Source organism: Rhinolophus ferrumequinum, chromosome 15 (genome assembly GCF_004115265.2).
Source record: "Rhinolophus ferrumequinum isolate MPI-CBG mRhiFer1 chromosome 15, mRhiFer1_v1.p, whole genome shotgun sequence".
NCBI lineage: Eukaryota > Metazoa > Chordata > Mammalia > Chiroptera > Rhinolophidae > Rhinolophus > Rhinolophus ferrumequinum.
In genome coordinates, this window is record NC_046298.1 from 45,486,758 (window position 1) to 45,508,449 (window position 21,692).

At 53.9% G+C, this 21,692-nt stretch overlaps 2 protein-coding genes and 3 non-coding genes across 6 annotated transcripts; 1 reads left to right on the forward strand and 4 right to left on the reverse strand.

The window, feature by feature from the left end:
* Positions 1-4,618: 4,618 nt before the first annotated feature.
* ACP4 (acid phosphatase 4) lies at positions 4,619-9,576 on the forward strand. The gene is made up of 11 exons (XM_033129605.1): positions 4,619-4,729; positions 4,799-4,903; positions 4,977-5,063; positions 5,762-5,908; positions 6,191-6,289; positions 6,382-6,477; positions 7,204-7,336; positions 7,413-7,495; positions 7,942-8,066; positions 8,259-8,437; positions 8,513-9,576. The coding sequence occupies exons 1-11, from the start codon at positions 4,619-4,621 to the stop codon at positions 8,626-8,628; spliced, it is 1,281 nt and encodes a 426-aa protein (XP_032985496.1). The 3' UTR covers positions 8,629-9,576.
* A 997-nt stretch (positions 9,577-10,573) lies between these two features.
* Positions 10,574-16,036, reverse strand: LOC117035618 (Friend virus susceptibility protein 1). 2 transcript variants are annotated; one of them, XM_033129620.1, is made up of 4 exons: positions 15,922-16,036; positions 14,224-14,266; positions 12,223-12,256; positions 10,574-11,854 (listed from the first exon to the last, which is right to left on the reverse strand). In XM_033129620.1, the coding sequence occupies exon 4, from the start codon at positions 11,844-11,846 to the stop codon at positions 10,977-10,979; it is 870 nt and encodes a 289-aa protein (XP_032985511.1). In that variant the 5' UTR covers positions 11,847-11,854; positions 12,223-12,256; positions 14,224-14,266; positions 15,922-16,036; the 3' UTR covers positions 10,574-10,976. The 2 variants fall into 2 exon arrangements, with proteins under 2 accessions (XP_032985511.1, XP_032985509.1); XM_033129618.1 differs by having other exon boundaries at positions 10,574-11,859; positions 15,922-16,035.
* On the reverse strand, positions 11,940-12,030 carry LOC117035684 (small nucleolar RNA SNORD88). Its single transcript, XR_004425253.1, has one exon. It is a non-coding gene; the product is annotated as a small nucleolar RNA SNORD88 (small nucleolar RNA).
* On the reverse strand, positions 12,337-12,426 carry LOC117035685 (small nucleolar RNA SNORD88). The gene has a single exon (XR_004425254.1). It is a non-coding gene; the product is annotated as a small nucleolar RNA SNORD88 (small nucleolar RNA).
* Positions 14,337-14,428, reverse strand: LOC117035686 (small nucleolar RNA SNORD88). Its single transcript, XR_004425255.1, has one exon. It is a non-coding gene; the product is annotated as a small nucleolar RNA SNORD88 (small nucleolar RNA).
* Positions 16,037-21,692: the final 5,656 nt, after the last annotated feature.

Genomic DNA, 21,692 nt, shown 5'->3' on the forward strand with positions numbered 1-21,692 from the left:
GACACCTATGGAAGGGGCATTGACAGTGGGTGTTGATGGTAGAATAGGAGTTTGCTAAGAAAAGAAAAAGATGTGTTGATACAATACAGTGAAAAAATATGATAACTACAGACCCTTTTCAACTTGCAAATTCGATTCTTGTTTTTGATCCCAGGCCATCCTTGCTGTGGTTTTCTGGGGTCCATTGGACAAAACTTTTTATCTTTGTCTGATAAAAGCAGGGCTCAGAGAGAAGGAATAAATCTGATGTATACAGCAGTTTGTTTTGGCACCAGGTGGTGGATCAGCCCTGCTCTTTCTCTCCTCTGTGCCCTTGCATCCAAAGTTGGAATACCTTTTCACCTCTCTAAATACTCCTGACAGACTCCTACTCATCCCTCAAAACTCAGCTCAGATTCTGTGCCTCTCACTTGAAACCTGGGAGTCTGGACCCCAGCCCCTCCTCCCTCAGACCCTGGAGTCCAGGCCCCCGGCCCCCTCCTCCCTCAGACCCAGGAGTCCAGGCCCTCCTCCCTCTGACCCAGAGACCTGAACCTCAAACAAAGTGGCCAGGGTGGTGATATGGAGCAAGATGTGCTGATTCTGTCACATTTATTTGGTCTCAGGCCAGAGTCATGGTTGGGGCAGAGGAAAGGCCTCTTGGATTAGGCTGTCCTGTGTCTTCTCATTGCTGAGCCTAGGAGAGGAAGAGAGACAGCAATACAAAGATACATGGGACAGAAAGAGAAGTCAAGATAACAAAATGGGAATCAAAGAGACAGAGATCCAGCCCGCCACCTCCACGCTCTTCCCGCTTACCTTGTTGAAGAAGTAGATAGAGGCGAGGATGGTGAACATGGCTATGGCCAATGTTACGTTCTGGGGGAAGGGAGTCAGAGGTCAGGACCCAACCCCTCCCCCCCAAACCTCCCTTTCCTCACCAGAGCCCTCCTCACTTCTTGAAAGTTCATTGCCATGGGGCCTCGGCTGCACAGTTGCTCGATCTCCCTTTCCTTTTCTTGGTCCTCTGAGAGGGCCATTCAGCCACTGGAACCTGAGAGAGAGTTGTCTGGGAGACCAGAATGGTGGCCATGGTGATGGAGAAGGGCATTCTGGGCAGAGGGGACACTGGGGCAGAGGCTTGGGGAACAGGGGGATTTGGGTGCAGAATGTCCCATGCAGTATTTAAACTTAGGATCTGGACATTTGAGATCAAAGAGCCAGACCCCCAACACAATACTGAGGCGTTTGTTCCCCTGTAGAGAAGCCATGGGAGGGACAGGGTCAGCTCTGGTGGCCAGAAGTATACGGGAGCAGGAGGAGCTGGAAGCCGGGAGAGTAAGTGAGGTGGCCCAGGCACGATTTCCTCTGGCAGTGTCTGCCAAACACAAGGCCAAGAGAAACAGCAGCGGTTAACTGGACATTCCAGAGCCTGGTCACCAGGTTTGGGGATGAGAGTGGCAATTATAATGGTAGAAATCACGGCGGTGGCAGCAGCTTCCCCACCTCTGGGACACCCAGACGGTGACGGGCCCAGACGCACCGACTGCCCCTGATTTTTACTCCACCAGCCCACCTGCTACTTTTGTGGATACACAACTCTCTTTTTTTTTTTTTTTGTCCATCATGCCTTTAGAACTAACTTCCAGAAATACAGACGATAAACAGGGCAAGCAATCATCATTACCCACGGAGATATATATGTATTTCCCCTGGAAGCAGTGATAATTCAGCATCCCTGGTGACTTTATACAACATAACTACTGGGAATTATAAGAATCAGCTATAAAATGATACGTCAGGACACCAACCAGAAAATTCCAGAAGGGAAGACATTCTACAGGGCAACTGGCATGGGCTCTCCAACAAGACCACATCACAAAACGAAACAAAGCTAGTGGATTTTCTACATTTAAAAAAATTAACAAGAGTGCAAACAACCAACCTTTTAATCCAGACAAGCTGCTATCATAGCCTTTGGCTCCCTTATCTGACTAGAGAAAACATTTGGGGAAACCTTTTAAATCTCAGTAAAAATATCAACAGAAAAAAAAAATCGTAGGAGACATATGACCAGATGGGGTGGGTAATCCTGAATTGGGTTTTGCTTTGGACAAAGCTGCTGTAAGTGATTTTTTTTGAGGGGGTGGTGGTGGGGATTGGGGACATTTGAAAGGAAAGTGAGTATTTGATGAGATGCAAATTTATTGACACGAAAAGGAGGACGTGAACTGAGAAACACAGGCTACAACATTGCACGTCCAGTATGATCTCATTTTGGTAAAAAGTACGTATATGAAAAAAAGTGCATTGAAAAATCTGGAAGAATGCCACGTCTCATTGTTGCAGCAGAAAGCAGGAGGCACAACTCCAAAGGGTTTAACTGGAGAGAATTTCATGCAGGGACCATGTTCAGAGATGGCAGGAGGGGACAGAACACCAGCTTAGCAAAAGCAGGGACCTGCTACCACCCTGTGGGGGTGAATTGTGTCCCCCAAAAGGCTCGTTCAAGTCCACACCCCTAGGACCTGTGAATGTGACTTTATTTGGAAATAGGGTCTTTATAGATGCAATGAAGTTAAGATGAAGTTGTAACCGGTGCCCTTATACGAAGAGACCCAGAGACAGCCACCCCCACAGAATACCACAGGACGACGGAGGCAGAGAGCTAAGGGTCCGCAGGTCAAAGAACACCAAGGATTGCCAGCAACGCCATACACGAGGGGAGAGGCCTGGGACACGTCCTTCCTGACAGCCCTCAGAAGAAACCATCCCTGCCGACACCTTGATTTTGGACTTTTGGACTTCTGATCTCCAGAATTGTGAGAGAATACATTTGTGGTGTCTAAGCCACCTAGTTTGTGGTCATTTCATGTGGCAGCCCTCACCAACTAATACACAATGCCAGGGGTTGAGGGGCAGGAGAGAGACCCATGTCACCTGAGCCCCTAGAGACAGGGGGCCCGCGATGGGAACTACAGGAGGAGCCAGCACCACATGCCCTCAGAGCTCCTGCTCCCCTTAATGACTGACCCCAACTGGAATCCAGAGGGCAGGGGCCAGGATAGAGCTGAAGACAGAGGCCCACCTTGAGGGCGCAGAGCAGGACAGGGAAGGGCAGGAAGTGGGTCAGAGGGGCGGGCAGGCGCGGGGCACAACCAGGCTGTTTCCCGTATTTACCTGTGTGGTGGGCTGAATAATGGCCCCTGTGAGGCCCACATCCTGTTCCCCAGAAGCTGTGAACACATGGCTAGAGGGCCTTTGCAGAGGTGATTATGTGAAGGATCTTGAGACGGGTTGTGTCTTAGTCCATTAAAGCTGCTATAACAGAATACTAGACTCAGGGTTTCTAAACAACAGAAATGTGTTTTCACAGTTCTGGAGGCTGGAAGACCAAGATCAAGGCTCTGGCCAATTAGATGTGTGATGAGAGCCCACTTCCTGGTTCATAGGTGGCCAACTTCTCCCTGTGTCCTCACGTCGCGGAAGTGGGGCGGGGGCTCTCTGGGATCCCTTTTATAAGGGCACTGATGCCATTCATGAGGGCCCCACCTCGTGACCTAATCACGTCCCAAAGGCCCCCCCTTCTAATACCATCACCTCATGGGGGGTTAGGATTTCAACCTATGGATTTGGGGGGGGCACAGGAAGCAGGCTGAAGAGGCATCTTTATTTATTTAAAGAACGTTATCCAGGAGCTAGCCTCCAAGATACCCTAGGGAGTCTCACCTCCTGGTGTCCCGGCTGACAGCTTGACTGCAACCTCATGAGACACCCTGAGCCAGAATCACCCAGCTAAGCCACTTTCCAATCCCTGACCCACAAGAACTGTGAGAGAGATTAAACGGCTACTGTCTTAAGCCACTAAGTTTTAGGGTAATTTGTTAGACAGCAATAAACGACCACCATTTAGCAGTTACTCCTCAAAACCCTGTTCTAAGTGCTGTGTGTATTAGAACGTTCCCGTCTCAAGGCAATAGATTGTGCTTGTTCCCATTTTATGAATGAGGAAAGGAAGCACAGAGAGGAGAGGCAACTTCCCAAAGCCACACAGCTTGTAAATGGTGAAGTTAGGGTTTGAACCCAGCCTGTCCAACTCCAGGATCTGTGTGTTTAGCCACTTGTCCATGCTGGCTTTGGCCAGCAGTGGGTGGCGCCGGAGAAAGTGAAATCAAGAATCCTAAGAAAGCCTCAAAGAGCCCCAACCTTTAAAGGGTGAGAAAAGGAAGAACAGACTGGGGTGAGGGAGGGAGCAGAGAATGTGTGAGTCTAGAATGTGAGGTGGGGTGGTGGTTTCTCTTTCTGCCTCTGTGCCCAGGTTAATGGCCGTTGGGTTCAAATCCCAGTTTTGCCCACCACTCACTAGCTGTTTTCCCTCAGTTAAATTACTCAAGCTTTCTGTGCCTCAGTTTCCCCATCTGCACCAATGGAGATGGTGATAGCTGCACCAACCCCTCCTGGGGTTGTGGTAAAGATTAAATGGGTTAGCCCACAGGTTAATCCGAAGATGGCAGTCCGGGGAGAGAGCTCCCGGGGAGGCATGCTGGGACCTGCTCTTCTGGGGGTGCTGGGGGGAGGAAATGATCAGGTGAGTTGTGGCACAGACAGCAGGATGAGCTCAGCGTCTGGCTGTGTGGACATGGCTGGGTCAGGCTTCCAGGGCCACCCCGCTGCCGGATCTCTCCTGTTCCTGCTGATGTTCCTGCCCCAGGCCCTGATGGAAGAAGGACCCCTGGTGTTCGTGGCTGTGGTGAGGTGTCCCCACCCCAGCCTGGCTTCTCATCTCCCCAGGCCAGCTCTGACCCAGTCCCCTCCCCAGGTGTTCCGCCATGGTGACCGGGCCCCGCTGGCCTCCTACCCCAAGGACCCGCACAAGGAGGCTGTTTCCACCCTGTGGCCACGTGGCCTGGGCCAGTTGACCTCGGTGAGAAGCTGGGGGTGGGTGCAAGGGGTGGGGCACAGTGGGGAGGGGTCTACTGAGCCTGCTCTGTCCCCAGGAGGGGGTTCTCCAGCAGCTGGAGTTGGGCCGCTTCCTGAGGAGTCGCTATGAGGCCTTTCTGAGCCCCACGTACCGGCGGGAGGAGGTACTACCAGCTTGACCTTCACCCAGCCTCCTGACCTTCAACCTCTGACCTCCACTGACTCTAACACTCTCTTTGGGCCTCTACCTCTGGTTTTTGACCCCCACGCCCACCTCTGGCCGCATCTCAACCTGAGTAATACCTTTACCTTTGACCTCTGACACCAAAACTTGATTGATTTTGTCTTTGACCATCATTGAATCAACTTGCCCTCCTGACCTCCTACCTTTGACCTCTACCCTTCATCAAGTCTGACTTTCCTTTCCTATCTCCTCCTCTGTCTTCTGACGTCACTCCATTAGGATCATTCTTCCTGACCTCCGACCTCTGATTCTTGATAGACATGTACTGAACTCTGACCCCATGTCTTCCAACTGCCTGCCTAATCTTGGCCTCCAGCTTCCAGCCATTCTGATCTTCTTTTCTGACTTTCATTCACTCCACTGACCCCCTTAATTCTACATGCATACCCAGCATCTGACCTCCAACCCGACTGTTCCTGATATTGACCTCTGATCCTTGATCCCACCTTTCTACACAGGCCAGACACTCAAACCTTCCCTGAGTTTTAACTCCCAACCCCTGACCTTCGCCCCCAAAATGAATCCACAGCTTTTGGTTTGCCACTGTAGCCGACCTCTGACCCCGACTGTGGTCCTCTGGTCACTGTGGTCCCTTCACCTGTGCTCTCCCCACCTCAGGTGTACGTTCGCAGCACAGACTTTGACCGGACGCTGGAGAGTGCTCAGGCCAACCTCGCAGGGCTGTTCCCCGAGGCTGCCCCGGGGCGCCCTGAGGCCGCCTGGAGGCCCATCCCTGTGCACACGGTGCCTGTCACTGAGGACAAGGTCAGGGGGCCGGTCCGGGCCAGTGGGAGAGGGATGGAGAGAGGCAGAAGCCCCGAGGAGAGGGCCAGAGGCTTGCAGACAGCGCTGGGTCTGGCTGGGTGGCTCCCGGGAGCCTGAGCCAGCTCAGAGCAGCAAGATCTTCCCGGGGGCAGAGCTGTGCAGACGGGTGAGCCACCAACCCCACGCTGTGCAGCCAGATCTGGGAGAGACAGGGCCCCACAGCCCCGACTCTCCCGGGCCCCCGTCACGCTGCTGTCCTCTCTGAGCTTCATTTTCCCCCAGCTGCTGAGGTTCCCCACGCGCAGTTGTCCCCGATACCACGAACTGCTGCGCGAGGCCACCGAGGCGGCTGAATACCAGACAGCCCTGGAGGGCTGGACGGTGAGCAGGGCGGGGAAGACCAGGCCGCTGGGACCCGGCTGGCGGGGCGGGGCCTGGAGATTTTCAGACTCACCCCGCCCCCATGCATCCAGGACTTCCTGATGCAACTGGAGAACTTCACGGGGCTGTCACTGGTCGGGGAGCCGCTCCGCAGGGCGTGGAAAGTTCTGGACACACTGATGTGCCAGGTGAGGCCCCACCCACCCAGCCAAGTGGTTCAAATCTCAGCTTTGCTGCTCACTACCAGTGTTCCCTCAGGCGTCACTTAACATTTGGTACCTTGATTTCCCATGTGCACAATGGGCTGGTGACACCTATAGCAACGCCACCTGGGGTTGCTGTGAAGCCTGAAATGGGTTCATTCACGCGATGCACTTAGAATAGCACCTGGCATGTGGGTTTGGGGCTATGTGTTTGCAATTCCTTTCCCGAGGATCCGTTCTCTGAAAAGCGCCCAAAACCAAACTTTGGGCAGCCAGAGCCAACCTGAAATGGCACGGTGCTTTCCGTAGTTCTTGCTTCCCCCACATTGTGGGAATGTTCTTAATTGCACAGTGGGAATAGCAATGTGTGTGATGTAGGGGCTGCCCCAGACCCCACGGGATGTTAGGGAGGTATATGGTCTTGGAGCTATTCAACCCTTCCAAAATCCAAAACGTCTGAATTCTGAACCACCTCTGGCCCTAAGGGCATCTGGACTATGGAATGATGGTCATTACTATTGTTAATAATTGTTACTGCGCACACCGTAACTTCCTGATGGGACTCAGCCCATGAGGGGTTCAGATGAGCAGTAGAGAGAGGACTGCAGGCAATGGGGACAGCACAGACACGGGCGGGGGGATAGGGGCGGGGGGAGGGGAGCATGAAAAGCTCAGGACATCCGTCACTCTGTCCTCTCTCCCTCTCTCCAGCGAGCCCATGGTCTTCCCCTCCCATCCTGGGCCTCCCCGGATGTCCTGCGGACGCTAGCCCAGATTTCAGCTTTGGATATTGGGGCCCATGTGGGCCCACCCCGGGCAGCAGAGAAGGCCCAGCTGACAGGGGGTGAGGTGCGGGGTTGGGAGGCTGGGAGGCCGAGGGGCCTCTCTAGGGTCCTCAGCACCCTGTCTTGCCCTCTCAGGGATCCTTCTGGATGCCATCCTTGCCAACTTCTCTCGGGTCCAGCGCCTGGGGCTGCCCCTCAAGATGGTGATGTATTCCGCTGTGAGTGTTTGGGAAGGGAGGCTGTGGGCGCTCCGGGGCACAGGGATGAGGGATGGCGGTCTGGCTGAGGAACAGCCGGTGGTCTCAGTGGAGCCTCAGCCCACAGCCCTGGGAACTCTCATCTCCAAACCATACTCTTGGACCATATAGCACGAGAGGCATTGAGTCTGGAAGGAGGGGGGAGGTGGTGTTCATAGAGAAAGAATTTAGTTCTTCTAGAAGGGCAGGCTAATTGAGCTGTCCAACCATATTTTGCATCTATGTGACCAATCTTTGTTAAATGATTATCTGTAACTGATGTAATAATACGGGTGAGCCGATTTGGGAGGGGGGCTCTAGGGGGTCTGGGGGACACGTGGGAGGCAGCTGGATGCACAAGTCGAGAGTTCAGGGGAGAGGAGGACATCAGGAGAGGAGCCCGTCTCAGTCCCGGGATCCGCCTGCAGCACGACAGCACTCTGCTGGCCCTCCAGGGGGCCCTGGGCCTCTACGACGGGCACACCCCACCGTACGCTGCCTGCCTTGGCTTCGAGTTCCGGAAGCGCCTTGGGGACCCGGAGGAAGATGCAGGGTGAGGAGGGGGGCGCCGGGAACGGGCTGGACAGAACTCTCAAGAGGCAGGACGTGGCGGCGGGCAGAGGTGCTGGGACGGCATGAGGAGGTTGGTAGGAAGGGGTCCGGGGCTTTCAGCTGCTCTTCTGAGGTCAGTGTCAGGGGAGGCGAGGGGACCGCCCGGGCGCCACGGCCTCCTGTCTCCCTACAGGAACGTCACCGTCTCCCTCTTCTACCGCAACGACTCCGCTGGCCTGCCCCTGAGCCTCCGTCTCCCTGGGTGCCCGGCCCCCTGCCCACTAGGCCGCTTCCGCCAACTGACCGCCCAGGCCCGGCCTCCCGTTCATGGGGTCCCCTGCCATGGCTCCCATGAACCTGCCCCACCCACAGGTGAGGCCCTCAGTGTTGGAGTGGGAGTGTGGGGGGTCCAAAGTCCTGAGACTCACCCCCACGTTGTCCCCACAGCCACCATGGTGCCCCTGCTGGCCGGGGCTGTGGCCTTGCTGGTGGCACTCAGCGTGGGGCTGGGCCTGCTGGCCTGGAGACCCGGCTGCCTGCGGGCATGGGGAGACCCGGTGTGAAACGAGAAACGGGGCACCCTTCCCCCACAGTTGACCCTGGATCCCAACATGTCTGCTCACCTGCTGCACTGGCTTCCGTGACTGTGTGCCTATGCGCGTGGGGGACACGGGAGGACCCTGGGCCCAGAAGCTGCAAGTGGATGTATGCACACGTGTGTGTGGGTGTGTCTATGTGGTTCAAGTGTAGACATTGGTGTTTCTGCACTGAAGACGTGCAGTGTCTACACTGAGGTTCCCACGCAGGTCCACACGTGTGCCTGTCACGTGGGGGATGTGCATGGGCATCTATATTTAGCATGTTTCTCAACAGGCATGGGAGCATGTGGTGAGGACCTGCGGGGTGGGGCGAGCCCTGGGTGTGTAGGTGAAGCACTTGCAATGTGTGCACCTGATATGCAACAAAGTTGCACCTGCACGAGCCCATCTGTGGGTCATGCACTACTGAGGCTCTCTATGCCCTAAAGAGCTACCAGGGACGGTTTTAATCCTCTCCACTGGGGGGGGGGGGAGGGCGGATGGGCTTCAGGTCTATCTTGTGGAGGGAATTCAAGGAAGGCCTGGCCCAAAGGCTGGTCAGTAATAATCGGGAGGCTCTGTGGCTCTGGACAAGTGACTGGCCTCTCTGTGCTCCCATCTCATTTGGCACAACCAAGACTCAAATTCATTGGACCTCACTACCCCTGAAATTAACCTCCCGGGACCAGCAAAGCAGGTGTGACCGGTACCATTTTCTCAGGGCTGCGCCTAATACAGCGCACACTACCGGCTGCCATGTGGCCAGTTAAGTTAAATAAAATATCAAGTTCAGGTCCCACTTGCATGGCCACATTTCAAGCCATCAGCCACACGTGGCTGTCCTACTGGACAGCGCTTAAACCTACAGCACATCCAATACAAACAGCAGACTCCGCGGGGCACTGGGTGTGGGCCAGGCACAGCTCCAGGCCGGTACCCGGGCTCCTGCATTCAGCCCCTCTACCCAGGAGGGGAGGCTCCACCCTCCCGGTCATGCACCACCCGGCAAACACCCCACATGGGCACACTGGTGGGAAAGCCAGGTGCGGAGGGGGTGCTACAAGCCACTCGGTGCCCATCAGACCAGGTAGTTAGGATCAGAGGCGAGGGGGGTGTGGCCAGAACCAAGTTACTCCCTGCCACTAGGACCCCCCGAAGTTCCCCTGGGGAAAACGGGGTGCAGAACCTGCCCTCTAGGCTGTGGGAGGAAAAGGGTTGGGGCTACTAGCCCTGGTCCTCAGAGCCAGAGGAGCTGGGAGACACCTCCTCCACCTTAGGGCCACCAGCCCAGCTTCCTGTCTCACCCGTCCCCGCATTGAGGGGCAGGGGACTTGTGCCTCAGCCCACCAAGTCCTCTCGTCAGGAACACCCAACCCTGGGGAGCCCGCAGACCAGCCCGATCCCACCCACCGTTGCCTCTGGAAGCACCAGTGGTAGCAGGACCTCAAGTGGACAGTGGCCATGCCCCAGAACGCCCTCTGTACTTCTTGGTCCTGGGAAGACGCCCAGCTTCTGGCTTAGAGATCCAGGGAAGACCCAAGTTCTAGCAGGTTCCCCTTTCCTGCTGCTGTGAGTGGCTGCCACAGGCCGACCAGAGCCTCCCCGGGGCTTCCATGGATGTCTCCTGCCCTGTGCCCTGGGAGGGTTCTGGGTTCAGCTCCACACAGGGAGCTCGCCAAACACCAGTCCACACGCAGGCGCTAATTAACGGACATCCGTGTGCCCAGTGCTGCCATCCAGCCTCATGAAGCTGATTCTTAGCCCCAACACCTTTTATCCAGATGTGACACACACACTGGCCAGAGGCCACACACACAACTAGAGAAACCAGATGGGACTGACCGTCCCCTCCCCAAGTGAGCAAACCGCAAAAGTCCCCCTTTAAAGGGAAAGGCGTTGCAAACCAGTCTTAAAAAACCACGACCACAGCATCCCTAAAACAAAAGCGCTGTATGTACTTGAAGCCTTAAGTAAAAACATTGCATTTTTTAAAAAACCTTCAGAAAAAGGGCACAGACTTCCAGATGCTTTCATGTTGAGGGCCGTGCAGGGGGTCTCCCCACTTGGCCTGTAGTGCTTTGGGGGCCTGTGGGGCACAGGGGGTGGGTGCCGACCCCACCATGCCAATGGGGCTGAAATGTAACAGACTGAAACCTAACAGGCCATGTGCTTGGGGGAGCTCTAAGGCGCTGCCGGGTACCAGCTAGCTTGCGCCCCTCCGCCCGCAGTGGCCGGTGACGCCCGTGGGGCGGTCGGCCCACGGCTCTGCATCTCCACTGCCAGGTGCCGGATGCCCTGGAGGGGCTTCGAGCCTCCTCCCGGCTCCTGGGGTCCTAGTCGTGGTGCACGGGCAGCTCCTCCCCACAGGCCTGGTCAGAATAGGGGGGCGGCGGGGGCTGCTCCTCCCCCAGCATGTAGGCTGGGTGGCAACGGCTGCGCTTGGCCTCTTTGATGTACAGCTCCAGGAGGACCTTGGTGGGCTGCTTGTCCACCCTCTCCTTGGGCACGCCGTGGCTCAGGAGCCAGCCCAGGAGGTCCTTGCGCGTGGGATTGGGCCCCAGCATGAGCTTGGCACGGCCTGGCTGGCTGTGGCGCCAGAGCAGGCCGACGTCGGCAATGGTCTGGATCTCGATCACCGCCTCCAGCACCGTCATGCCTTTGACCAGCAGGCTGACCAGCGACAGCCGCAGCTCGGAGGGCGCCGCCGTGAGCAGGCGCCGCTGCAGGCCCTGCGTGAAGGGCATGTCCTCCGGCGCCGGCAAGGGCGCCTGCTCCGGCACGGGGGGCGAGGCCGGCTCGCGGTAGATCCACTCGAGCATGCCCAGCTCGCGCACCAGCCGGATGCCCTCCTCCATGGTGGTCCAGGGCCGGAAAGGCAGCTCAGTGGCCTCGAAGTGCACGAACGACTCCCAGCGCTGGCGCCAGGCCAGCAGCAGCCAGCTGAGCAGTGTCTTGCAGCCGCCCCGCAGGCCCTTGCAGTGGTAGTTGAAGATAGCGTCGCCCGTCAGGTCGCCCAGCAGCGCCAGCTCCCCAGAATTCAGGGCCAGCGCCGAGCCCCCCTGGTCATACACCCGCAGGATCCAGGTGATCATGAGCTCGCTGGGGTTCTGCTTGAAGCGCCGCGAGACGGCCAGGAGCTCGGTGTACGTGTAGTAGCGGTCCCCCCGCCCCATCGGGTTGAGCGCCAGCGCCCTCTCGGCCATGGTGACGGCTGCCCTGGCAGGGGGAACAGGGGCAGGCTAAGGGGAAGGACCCAGACGCAGCAGGTGGGGGAGACAGCTACACGACCCCAGCAGGGGCCCCTCAGACCCCCGGGTGTCAAAGGTCCCGGGGGGCACCGTGTCCTCATGGGAGATCAGAGCCCAGTGCTGGACATCATGGGGGCCCCAAGTACGCCCCTTTTAGGACCGCTGACACAGGACGTGTCACTGCAACCCCCCCAGCTCCTCCTTTATCACCCCCCCTCCCCCCCACTCCACAGGGTGACTGTGAAGGCTCAGCCCGTGCTCAGCACCTGCCTTTACACGATCACCATAACCCACATTGTGACTATAAACGGGGCGCCTCTTCTCTTCTTACCGAGGGATGGGGCTGCTGACCGTGGAGGCTCCACCTGCAGACAGGAAGGAGGGGGAGGCAAGGTCAGTGGGGTGCAGGGCAACCACAGCCGCCATCCCTCCCTCCGCAGAGCCAGGGCCCCTCAGACCCCCAGGTGTCAAAGGTCCCGGGGGGCACCATGTCCTCAGGGAGGTCAGAGCCCAGTGCTGGACATCACAGGGGCCCTGGCAGCTTTGTGCACCTCCTTACTCAGGTCCCAGAATCACTTGCCTACAGTCCTAAGGGAGGTGGCTCAGACAAGAACTGAAACTCCAGGCAGGAGAAATGAGCACCACTCGGCCCCTGGGCTGCCACGAGGCCACCCCCCACTGCCTGCCTTCTGGCACCACCTCCCCCACCCCCCAGCTCCCCACGGCCACCCCTCAGCCCTTGTCCCTCCGTGTCACTTCTTGTATGAGCTGCAGCAACTGACCTAAGCCTCCACACCGGAAAAAGGGAACAGATTCACCAGGCAGACAGGCTGTTGGCAGGATCCAAGGTGAAGAAGGGCCCCCTACTTCAGATCAGCTCCAAGGCACAGCCCTGCACCTGCTCTGCAGGCGCCCCAGGCCCTCTCCCCACCCAACTCTCCAAAGCCTCCAGCTCTGCCCGAGCTCTGGAGTCCAACTGCCGGGCACGAGTCCTGTCACTACTCCTTGTTCTGTCATCTGGGGAAGCGGCTGCACCAGAACCTTCTGTGAACCAGGGAAAGGTCATACGCCTGTCATCGGGCCGGAGGAGGACTTGGCATGTTAACCCTCCCAGTACTTAGATGTGACTAGCATTCCCTAGTTGAGCTACTACGTAACAAGCAGAAACCCTTAAATGGAACTATTTACATTTAAATAAAATTTAAGAACCCAGTTCCCAGTTTCCCTTGCCACATTTCAGGTACTCGAGAGCCACACATGGCCAGTGGCTACCAGACTGGACAACGCAGAACAGACCGTTTCCATCGTGGCAGTTCTGCTGGACCAGGCTGCCTTAGAAATCAACAGATGTTCTGTGGCCCTTAGGTCTTCCACAGCCTGCCATCAACTTGCTGCCCTCTTCTCACCACCCTCACAGCGCTGCCCACCGGGCACCTGCCCTCTCAGGTGAACATGAACGTGCAGAACCCTGCAGAGGACACCCTGGGCAAAGGGCATCAGCCCCTCAGAAAGGCTCAGGTGACCCGAAATCTCAGCTCCCCCTTTACAGAAAGCAGCTTCTCCCTAAAGGGCTTCTCAGCAAGAGCAGAAACCACCAAGAATCCCAGAGAACACACTTTCCGTCGCATTTTACGCAGCCACTGTCCTGTTCCTGACATCCAGGGAACGAAGAAAAACCCTCCTCGAGCTGGACAACATGTATCCAGGCCCATTTTCTGATTTAGGTTTTCGAAACACTTGTGAAACATTCTCCAGATATAATGTGTTATTTTCACAAGGGCTATCGTGTCAATGAATGGTAGCTTTCATAACTGTATCAGTTTATATGCACATGATTCATGGGAAGCTGTCTCAGCTCTGCTGAAAGACAGTGAGTGTATCCAGTAGACAAAATCTGCAGCGAGTGATAACGCTGCCAGCCACTCTCTTTTCTTCTGAGTTTGAAAATTAGACTTCTGATTAGTCCTTTCCTCTGAAACCCAAATTGACGTGGATTTCTTCCTTTCACAGCCTGTGTATTCCATTTTAGCCAACCCTTCCTTCCCTTTGAAGGCAGGAAACATCACGCCCCCCACCCAGCTGTGCAGAGGACTCCTACACGCTCCTGACGTGTTGTGCCTGCTCTAGACACAAAAACAGGCTCAGGAGTGCAATCACCAGACTGACGCCTCCAAGCCCACGAACAGCAGAGCGGGAATTGTATCTAAACCCCAAGCACACGGTTGGCATATAAATAAGGTCCCAGGGATATGTGATGCGACGTCACCACTCAAAACGTGGGTGAGAGATTTTAGACTTGGGTGGGTCAGGGAGAGGGAGAAAAGGTTCTTACCAAGATGGGGTGGTAGTGGTGGCCCGTTGGCTTGAAGAGACACCTGTAACACAGGAAGGACTTGGTGAGGGTGGGCGAAGAAACAGTCTGGGGGTCCAGAGAACATCAAACCAGGACCCCTCAAACCCTCAGGTATCAAAAGGTCCTGGGAAGCACTGCATCCTCAGGGCTGATTGGAGCCCAGTGCTGGACCTCATAGGAGCCCCAGTCCCTCTCCCAAGGCTACTCACCCTCAAGGACAGAGGCCAAGCTAACAGCACTTAGAGACTGGAAAACATTAGGGTGACACTAGCATTGTCATTAAGAAGAAAATGTTATTTTAGGAACATAAGCAGTAACTATTTTGGATCAAATAAATTCACTTTCAAAACACTTAACGCAAAGACAGCAAACAAGGTGAAATGCTACAACTATTAAGCTTATGTCTATATCCTGTATGTTTGAAGATTTCAGTAATAAAAAGTAAAAAGGGGCATGAAAAAAATACATGGGGCAATGATGAAAGAGACCGTGTCAACTATGAATGGATGAGGAAAAAATCCTTCCCCTTTGACACAGCAACAGTGAGGACAAAGTCAATGGTTTTGCAGGTGGCTGCCTGAAGGAATTCAACTAGAGGTGATTCTAGCTGGGTCGGAGTGGGGAGCTAGGAAATAAGCTCAATGCCTACAGGCGGGGCTCCTGCGCAGGGGGGTAGCACTGCTCAGCAGCCGGGCAACCGGCGTCCGAGGAGACTTGAAGCGCCCATTAACCAGAAGTAACGTTTAACGTAACTGATATTTCGAGTGACACTGTCAAAAATGACTCCTGAAGGGCGGCCGGATGGCTCAGCTGGTTGGAGCGTGAGCTCTGAACAACAAGGTTGCCAGTTCGATTCCCCCATGGGATGGTGGGCTGCACCTCCTGGAACTAAAGATTGAAACCGGCGACTGGACTTGAAGCTGAGCTGCACCCTCCACAACCAGATTGAAGGACGACGACTTGGAGCCGATGGGCCCGGGGGAAACACACTGCCCCCCAAAATTCCCCAATAAAATAAAACAAACAAAATGACTCCTGAAGGTGAACAAAGGCCCCACGTTTACTTTCTCCTAAGACCATTCCTTTCTGCTTCTCAGAAACCCAGAAATTCACTTGAGACCCCACTCCTACTTATTCCTTGGTGAGTCCTGAGATCTTGTCGCTACCTCCCCCAGTCTTTGCTCTAGGTTGCAAAAAACGCCAGCCGCCTAGAATTGAAGAAACAAGAGCGATGTCCTAAGGAAAGCATGTGTAGCTAGCTTCTGGTGGAAAATCTCTGAAAAAAATGTCTCACGCGCCCTCCCCACCCCGCCCACCGAGAAAGATGGACAAAATGGCGGAGACCTGCGACGTAGGCAGCAGAAATGGCGCAGCCTGTGCAGACAAAGAAGGGCTAGGATGGCCCCAGCGGCCCCCGTTCGCTCCAGCGGCAGGAGCCCTCCCAACCCTGAGCACTCCCAAAGAGCCAACACCCTCTGCAGCCGCCAGCCCGGCCTCGCGGGAAACCCCCAGGCTCGCCTCCGAGCGGGCGCCGTGCCTTTACCAAGGCCGTGACCCCATCCACGCGACAACGTGGCCGCTGCCATAGCCCCCGGCACCTCATCACACACACGCGGCCCATATCTCAAAGCCCCACCACACAGACGGAAAAAAGCCAAAAAGCTGAAGATAACTCACCAAACCCTTACTCCCGCCAAAGCTTGCGCGGGTTGCCTCGCGTCCTATTTTATACCGCGCGCCGCTCGCAAGGCCCGCCCTCTGCCAGTCCGGGCTCCGCCCCGAGACATCTATTATACGCGCCAATTCTGGAAACCCAGCTTTGGCGCTTGGGAAAGGGAATAATGCCTGTTCCCATTAAATCTTCCTGAACAGGCAAAGAGACATTGTCCCTGGGGCAGAAGAAAAGGAAGCAAGGAAATACAGTGTCCGTTGTCCTGTCATGAGCGTCAGGCAATTCTGTGGATGGCCCCAAAGGCGGGCCGTGAAGGGGAAGGACCCCGAGTGGGGGCGGGGCCAGAAGGGGAAGCAACCGGAATTGCCAGCGCAGCAGCCGCCGGAGCTGTGGCTGAAGGGGCGGGGCCAACCCTGCCGAAGTCCCAACCGCAGAGTGAGAGGCGGGGCCAGAGCTGAGATTGACAGGCGGTGTTCTAGGAACGCGCCCGCGCGGCGCAGAGTTGGAGGCTGAACCTCCGCGATGAGAGGCGGGACCAGAGCCTAGACTCCCGGCGGGAAGGCTGGTCTTTGGTTCTGGCGGAGGCGGGGGCTGGGGGGCCTGAACGATGGGGTTCCAGAGAGGCGGGGCTGGTGACGGGAATCCTGGGGCTGAGGGAGGAGGGGCTGGGGTCCGCACTCCTGAGGCCGAGGGAGGACTGGGTTTGAGGCTCACTTTCTGGTTTAGATCGTGGAGGACCTCGGGGCTTAGGTTCTTGGTAGGGTTGGAGATCTAAGGTGTGTCTTTCAATTGTCCTGATTGTAAAAAATTTTCTCAAATATAAAAAAAATACGTCTCTGTTCCAAACCTACTCACCAGAGCTTGCCACTGTCAACAATATTTGGTGTGAACTCTGTCAAGCGATGGCTGTTGGTACTAATTCAAGGCCAACAGGAATCCCCCATTTGGGATGCGTTGAAGAAGGAAACTTTATTCAGTGTAAACAGTTCCACTGTGATACAGCAGGGCTATGAGAACAGCACGGCTGTGGAACAGCATAGCTGTGAGGTGGCCCTAGGGCCAGGCCCCTCTCCTGCCAGGCAGCTCTGCTCTGCTTTGGTCTGGCCACAGGTCTTTGGTGTTTCAGCTCCCGTGTTTCAGCTCCAGCTGGGGAAATGCAATCTCCCGTCTTCTGTGCAAAGGGAAAGTGAGTCTGTTTCTGTTCCATTACAGAGAACAAACGGATGGTTGTCGGATGGGAGGAGGGTTGGGGGTGTGTGTGTGTAGGGAAGATGTTGAAGAAAATTTGCCTTCATTGGTTGATGTGAACTTTTGTCTATTAGTTTTCGTTCCTCTGTTTCCCCCACATGAGAGACTCCATGTGGGGTTCCCTCCCGTGACAGAGTGCATGTGAGGTACTGGTTAGCTTAGGGTTAAGAGAATTTCTCCCTCGTCTTGTTCCCAGTAGGAGACATATAGGAGGGTGTTGCTTTCTGTCTGTTTTGTCCACATCAGCAGATGAGGTGGACAAGTAACTAAGTTATATCAGACTGGTGTGACAGGCACGTTGCCAGGCTTTGGAAGGCCTTGGGGGATGGTCCCAGGCGAGAACAGCAGGTGTTGTTTGTCGGAATGAACTGGCCCTTCAGCCGGATAAGCAATATTCTTATCACAGTAACTGCCGGACCCTCCCAGAACTGGCCATTCCCTGAGGGGGAGGCAGGAACAAGGAGCTTGGCTCTAAAGGTACATCTGAAAAAGTATGTAAGACAGACCTCAGTTGGCAGTGAAAAAAAAAAAATTTCATCTTTTGTCATTGGTGATTCTTCATTCTAACATTTTTGGAAACTTCCAGCAACGTGCGGCTTACAACACCAGGAGATGCCCTGACTTCCAACTGCAGACCTAGTGAGGTCTGGCTGTTTCCGGACCTCTCCAGTGTTGTTCCCCTCCAGTGTTGCTCCCCATGGTTCGCATTCTTGAGAACTTGTTAGCGTTTTGGAAACTTGTATGCAGCTTGCAGCTTGCAGCAGTGGGAGACCTAAGCTCTCCCAGCCGAGGACCTGGCAAGGTTTTGATACCTGACCTTTCCGCTGTTGTTTCCCCACAGTTTGGTGAGCTTGTGGCATCTACTGTAATAGTTACTCTCCTATAGAGTTTATTACTTCGTTTAAATACTCCTTATTGATGTTATTTGTGTATTAAGCCAAGTGATTTTTGATCAATAGTAAACATATGTTGAGATCGCTTAAATTTATATATATGTATATTCCTTTAACATGACGTTGTTATCAATGTAGTATATAGTTTAGTCTTAACTGCCTTTCTGGCATTAGCACATTCTATTAATTGCCTTTGTCTTTTGCTATTGCATATTGCTAAATAAATTGATTAGATATTGCTAAACAAATTCATTAGTCCCACTCTAGCGTGTCCTCCTCTTTCTTTTCCCCGCTCGTCATTACACTGGGCAAAAAAAGTGAAGGGGTTGGTAAGTACAAATTGGAAGATACACAATAGTCACGGAGATGTAAAGTACAGCATAGGGAATATAGTCAATCATATTGTAGTAACTATTTATGCTGCTGGGGGGTATTAGACTAATCAGGGGATCACTTCGTAAATTATATGAATGTCTAACTACTATGCTGTATACCTGAAACTAATATAAAATAATGTTGAATGTCAACTGTAATTGAAAAAAATTAAAAAAGTATTAGGTTGGTGCAAAAGTAATTGTGGTTTTTGCAATTATTTTTAAACTTTTAAACCACTATTTAAAAAAAATAATTTGGAATGTTTTATTTTAACTTTATACAGATGGTGTCATACAGTATTTGATATTTTTTAAGTGTGTTTTTCCAGGGCCTATCAGCTCCAAATCAAGTAGTTGTTTCAGTTTAGTTGTGGGGGACACAGCTCACAGCGGCCCATGTGGGGATCAAACCAGCAACCTTGGTATTATGAGCACCACGCTCTAACCAATTGTGCTAACCAGCCAGTCCCCGCAATTACTTTTGCACCAACCTAATAAAAGTTCAAAAATGAGAAAAGGGAAAGTGTGTTCTCTGAGCTAGAGGAGAGCTGACTTCTATAGACAGAAGTTCCTGCCCCGGTTCCTGATTGACCTGTCCTCATGCAACTGAGGGCTCCAAATCCTTCCAGTTTGATTGTTCAAAAAGGCACTATCCTGATTGGGCAATGAAGATGATGGGGCTATAGCTGCACAGCTCTGATTGGACAGGGAAAGCCTCAGTCCTATTGGTTGAAATACAATTCCAGGAAGTGCGCTTTATAAGGGTTCACTCAGATGACAGCAACACAATGCAGGCAGGCAGTTCAGTGCAGGCTTCTCCCTGAAGTGCAGTTTGGGTTAGAGGCCCCTGTTTAGAAACAGCTGCTAGTTTCTGCTTTTAAATTTGAGCCCAGTGAGCTACCAGGAGCCCTTCTCAGTAGTATCTTCTTTCTCAGGGTTCACAGTTCTTTACTTTATGGCCACACACACACACACACACACACACGTAGTCCCTTGTGTGGATAGAACACTTTTTGTTTAGCTGGATCCCCTGGTCATTTGGGTTGTTTTTTACCTTCTAGTGGGAGCCTCCTCCCATGAAGGCTGTGGTCTGAAGTGAAAGGAAGAGATGCAAACTCCTCTCTTAAGAAAGTTAAGCATTTCCTACACTGTCTTCACGCTGAGTAAAGCCAAGTCCTCACTGTGACCGCACGGCCGACAGTGATCTGGCCCCTGTGCCCTCTCCTTCCTCTCTCTCTCCCTTGCTCAGGCTACACTGGCACGTTGGTTTCCCTGGTCTTCCTGGAACCTGCCAAGGTCGTTTGTACCTCAGGACTTTTGCATTTGTTGTTCCTTCTACCTGGAACTCTTCCCGCAATTGAACTCCACGGCTCTCTTCCTCTCTCTAGTCCTATCTCTGCTCAGATATCATCTTAGCGTAGAGCCCCACCCCTGTGTTCTATTTAACAGACACCCTCCTTCCTGGACTAGTCTCCCTTACCCCCTTCATTTCTCTTCATAGCACTTATCCCCTAACACAGCTCTTTGTTGGTGAGCACATTTTTTCATCTCTTGGCTGCAATGTCAGTTCCATAAAAACAAGGATTTGTGTCCAGTTTAATCACTGCTATAGATCCAGTGTCTGGCACATAGTTGCAGCTCAATCTGTGTTAAAAATGAACAAATTTGAGGGCCTTTTGTGGGAGACAAAAGGAATGATTATAGTAGCAACACTTAAAGAGCACATACTGTGGACCAGGTGTTATGTTAAACTCTGTCTAGATTGAAGTACTGTCATTATCTCCATTTTACAGATGAGGACACTGAGAACCAGATGAGTTCAACACCTTGCCACAGGTCACAGAGCTAGTAAGTGGCGGAGCCCAGACTCAAAACCTGGCAGCTTAACCACTGTGTGAGAGGGAGATAGATGGGACCTCCGGATGGGGGCACTGCAGGGGGCCCAGGCAATGATATAACTTTGTACTTGAGTTTCGAACCTACTCTACGCAGTAAATGACTCTCTGTTAGCCCGAACTCATCTGCAAAAGTCTGCTACTGGGGGGCTTTGGGGAGAAGAAAGAGGTGGTGGTGGCAGGAGCTGCTGGTCAGGGCAGGAGGTGAAGAGTGGGTGCAAGGGCAAATTTGCCCCAGAAGGCAACATATTGGGCAGGGCTCAAAAGTAAAGGATGAAGCTCAAAGTGCTTGGGGGAGAACCAGCTATTCGATAAACATTGCTTGAGCACCATCTGTATGCCAAGACCACTGTGCCTTGAGTCTGTTTCCCTCGAGTCCCTTCCCTCACCGCTCCCTCAACGCCGGAGAGCCCAAGGGATGGCCCCAAAGAGGGATGGCAGTTCCACAGAACACTTACAAGGTACTGAACTAACAGAATATTCTGGGCCAAAACACAGATTATTTAAAAATACAGATGATTAATCTGAATGGGGGGAATTCAGAGGGGACTGAAAAAGGACTGACTCTTGTGGGTGTGGGCGCCGGAGAGCCGGGTTGTCAGAGCTGTGGGAGCCGTCCAGAGGAAGTGTCATTCCCGTGTTCTAAGTCCAGACGGCCTGCACCGCCAGGATGGACCAGAAATTCATGTAGTTAAGGTAGGAAAAGAAACCTGGGGGGAGGAAGAGAGCAGAGGGGTGAGACGCAGAGTTCCCCATCCCAACCCTCATCCCAGTCCTCTCCCCAAGCCCAACCACATCTCCTACCCTGTCCCCAAAGCCATCCCGAAACCCAAATTCAACCCTATTCCCTACTCTGTCCCCAACCCATTTCCTAACCCCAACCCAAGCCCATCCTCGTCTCAGACCAGTCATCAGGAAGAAGAAGACGCCAGTCCATGCCAGGTAGAAGCTGGGCCCCAGCCTGTAGGTCATGCCTTCCTGCAGGAACTCTTGGGCCTGCATCAGGTAGAACAGGACACCCAGTATCATGTTGGTCCCTGCATGAGTACAGGTGTTAGCAGGCTGGGCAGCAGGTGTGTGAAGACCCCTGGCCGTATTTGTGTGGCTGCCTGGCTCTTACTCAGTATTTTCCCACTTTCTTTCGCCTCCCTCTACCTCTGCTCACAAGCAGGATAATAGGCTCCTGACAACGTCATGGTAGACAAGGTTGCAAGTGCAAGTCTTGATCTTTGACTAGGCAACAGTGGTGTCTAAAACCACAGGCTTTGGGGCCAACCAACTGGAGCTCCTGCCTCTGCCTCCCACATTAGGGCAGCCATTTCACCTCTCTGAGCCTCAGTTCCCTCATCTGTAAAGTGGGCGTAAT

Bases quoted from the DNA above. Each gene is read 5' to 3' on its own strand.
- LOC117035618 (XM_033129620.1), bottom strand. From the start codon at position 11,846: ATGGCCGAGAGGGCGCTGGCGCTCAACCCGATGGGGCGGGGGGACCGC.
- ACP4 (XM_033129605.1), top strand. From the start codon at position 4,619: ATGGCTGGGTCAGGCTTCCAGGGCCACCCCGCTGCCGGATCTCTCCTG. The intron at 4,730-4,798 runs GTGAGGTGTCCC...TCCCCTCCCCAG, and splicing joins CCCTGGTGTTCGTGGCTGTG to GTGTTCCGCCATGGTGACCG. The intron at 6,290-6,381 runs GTGAGCAGGGCG...CCATGCATCCAG, and splicing joins CAGCCCTGGAGGGCTGGACG to GACTTCCTGATGCAACTGGA.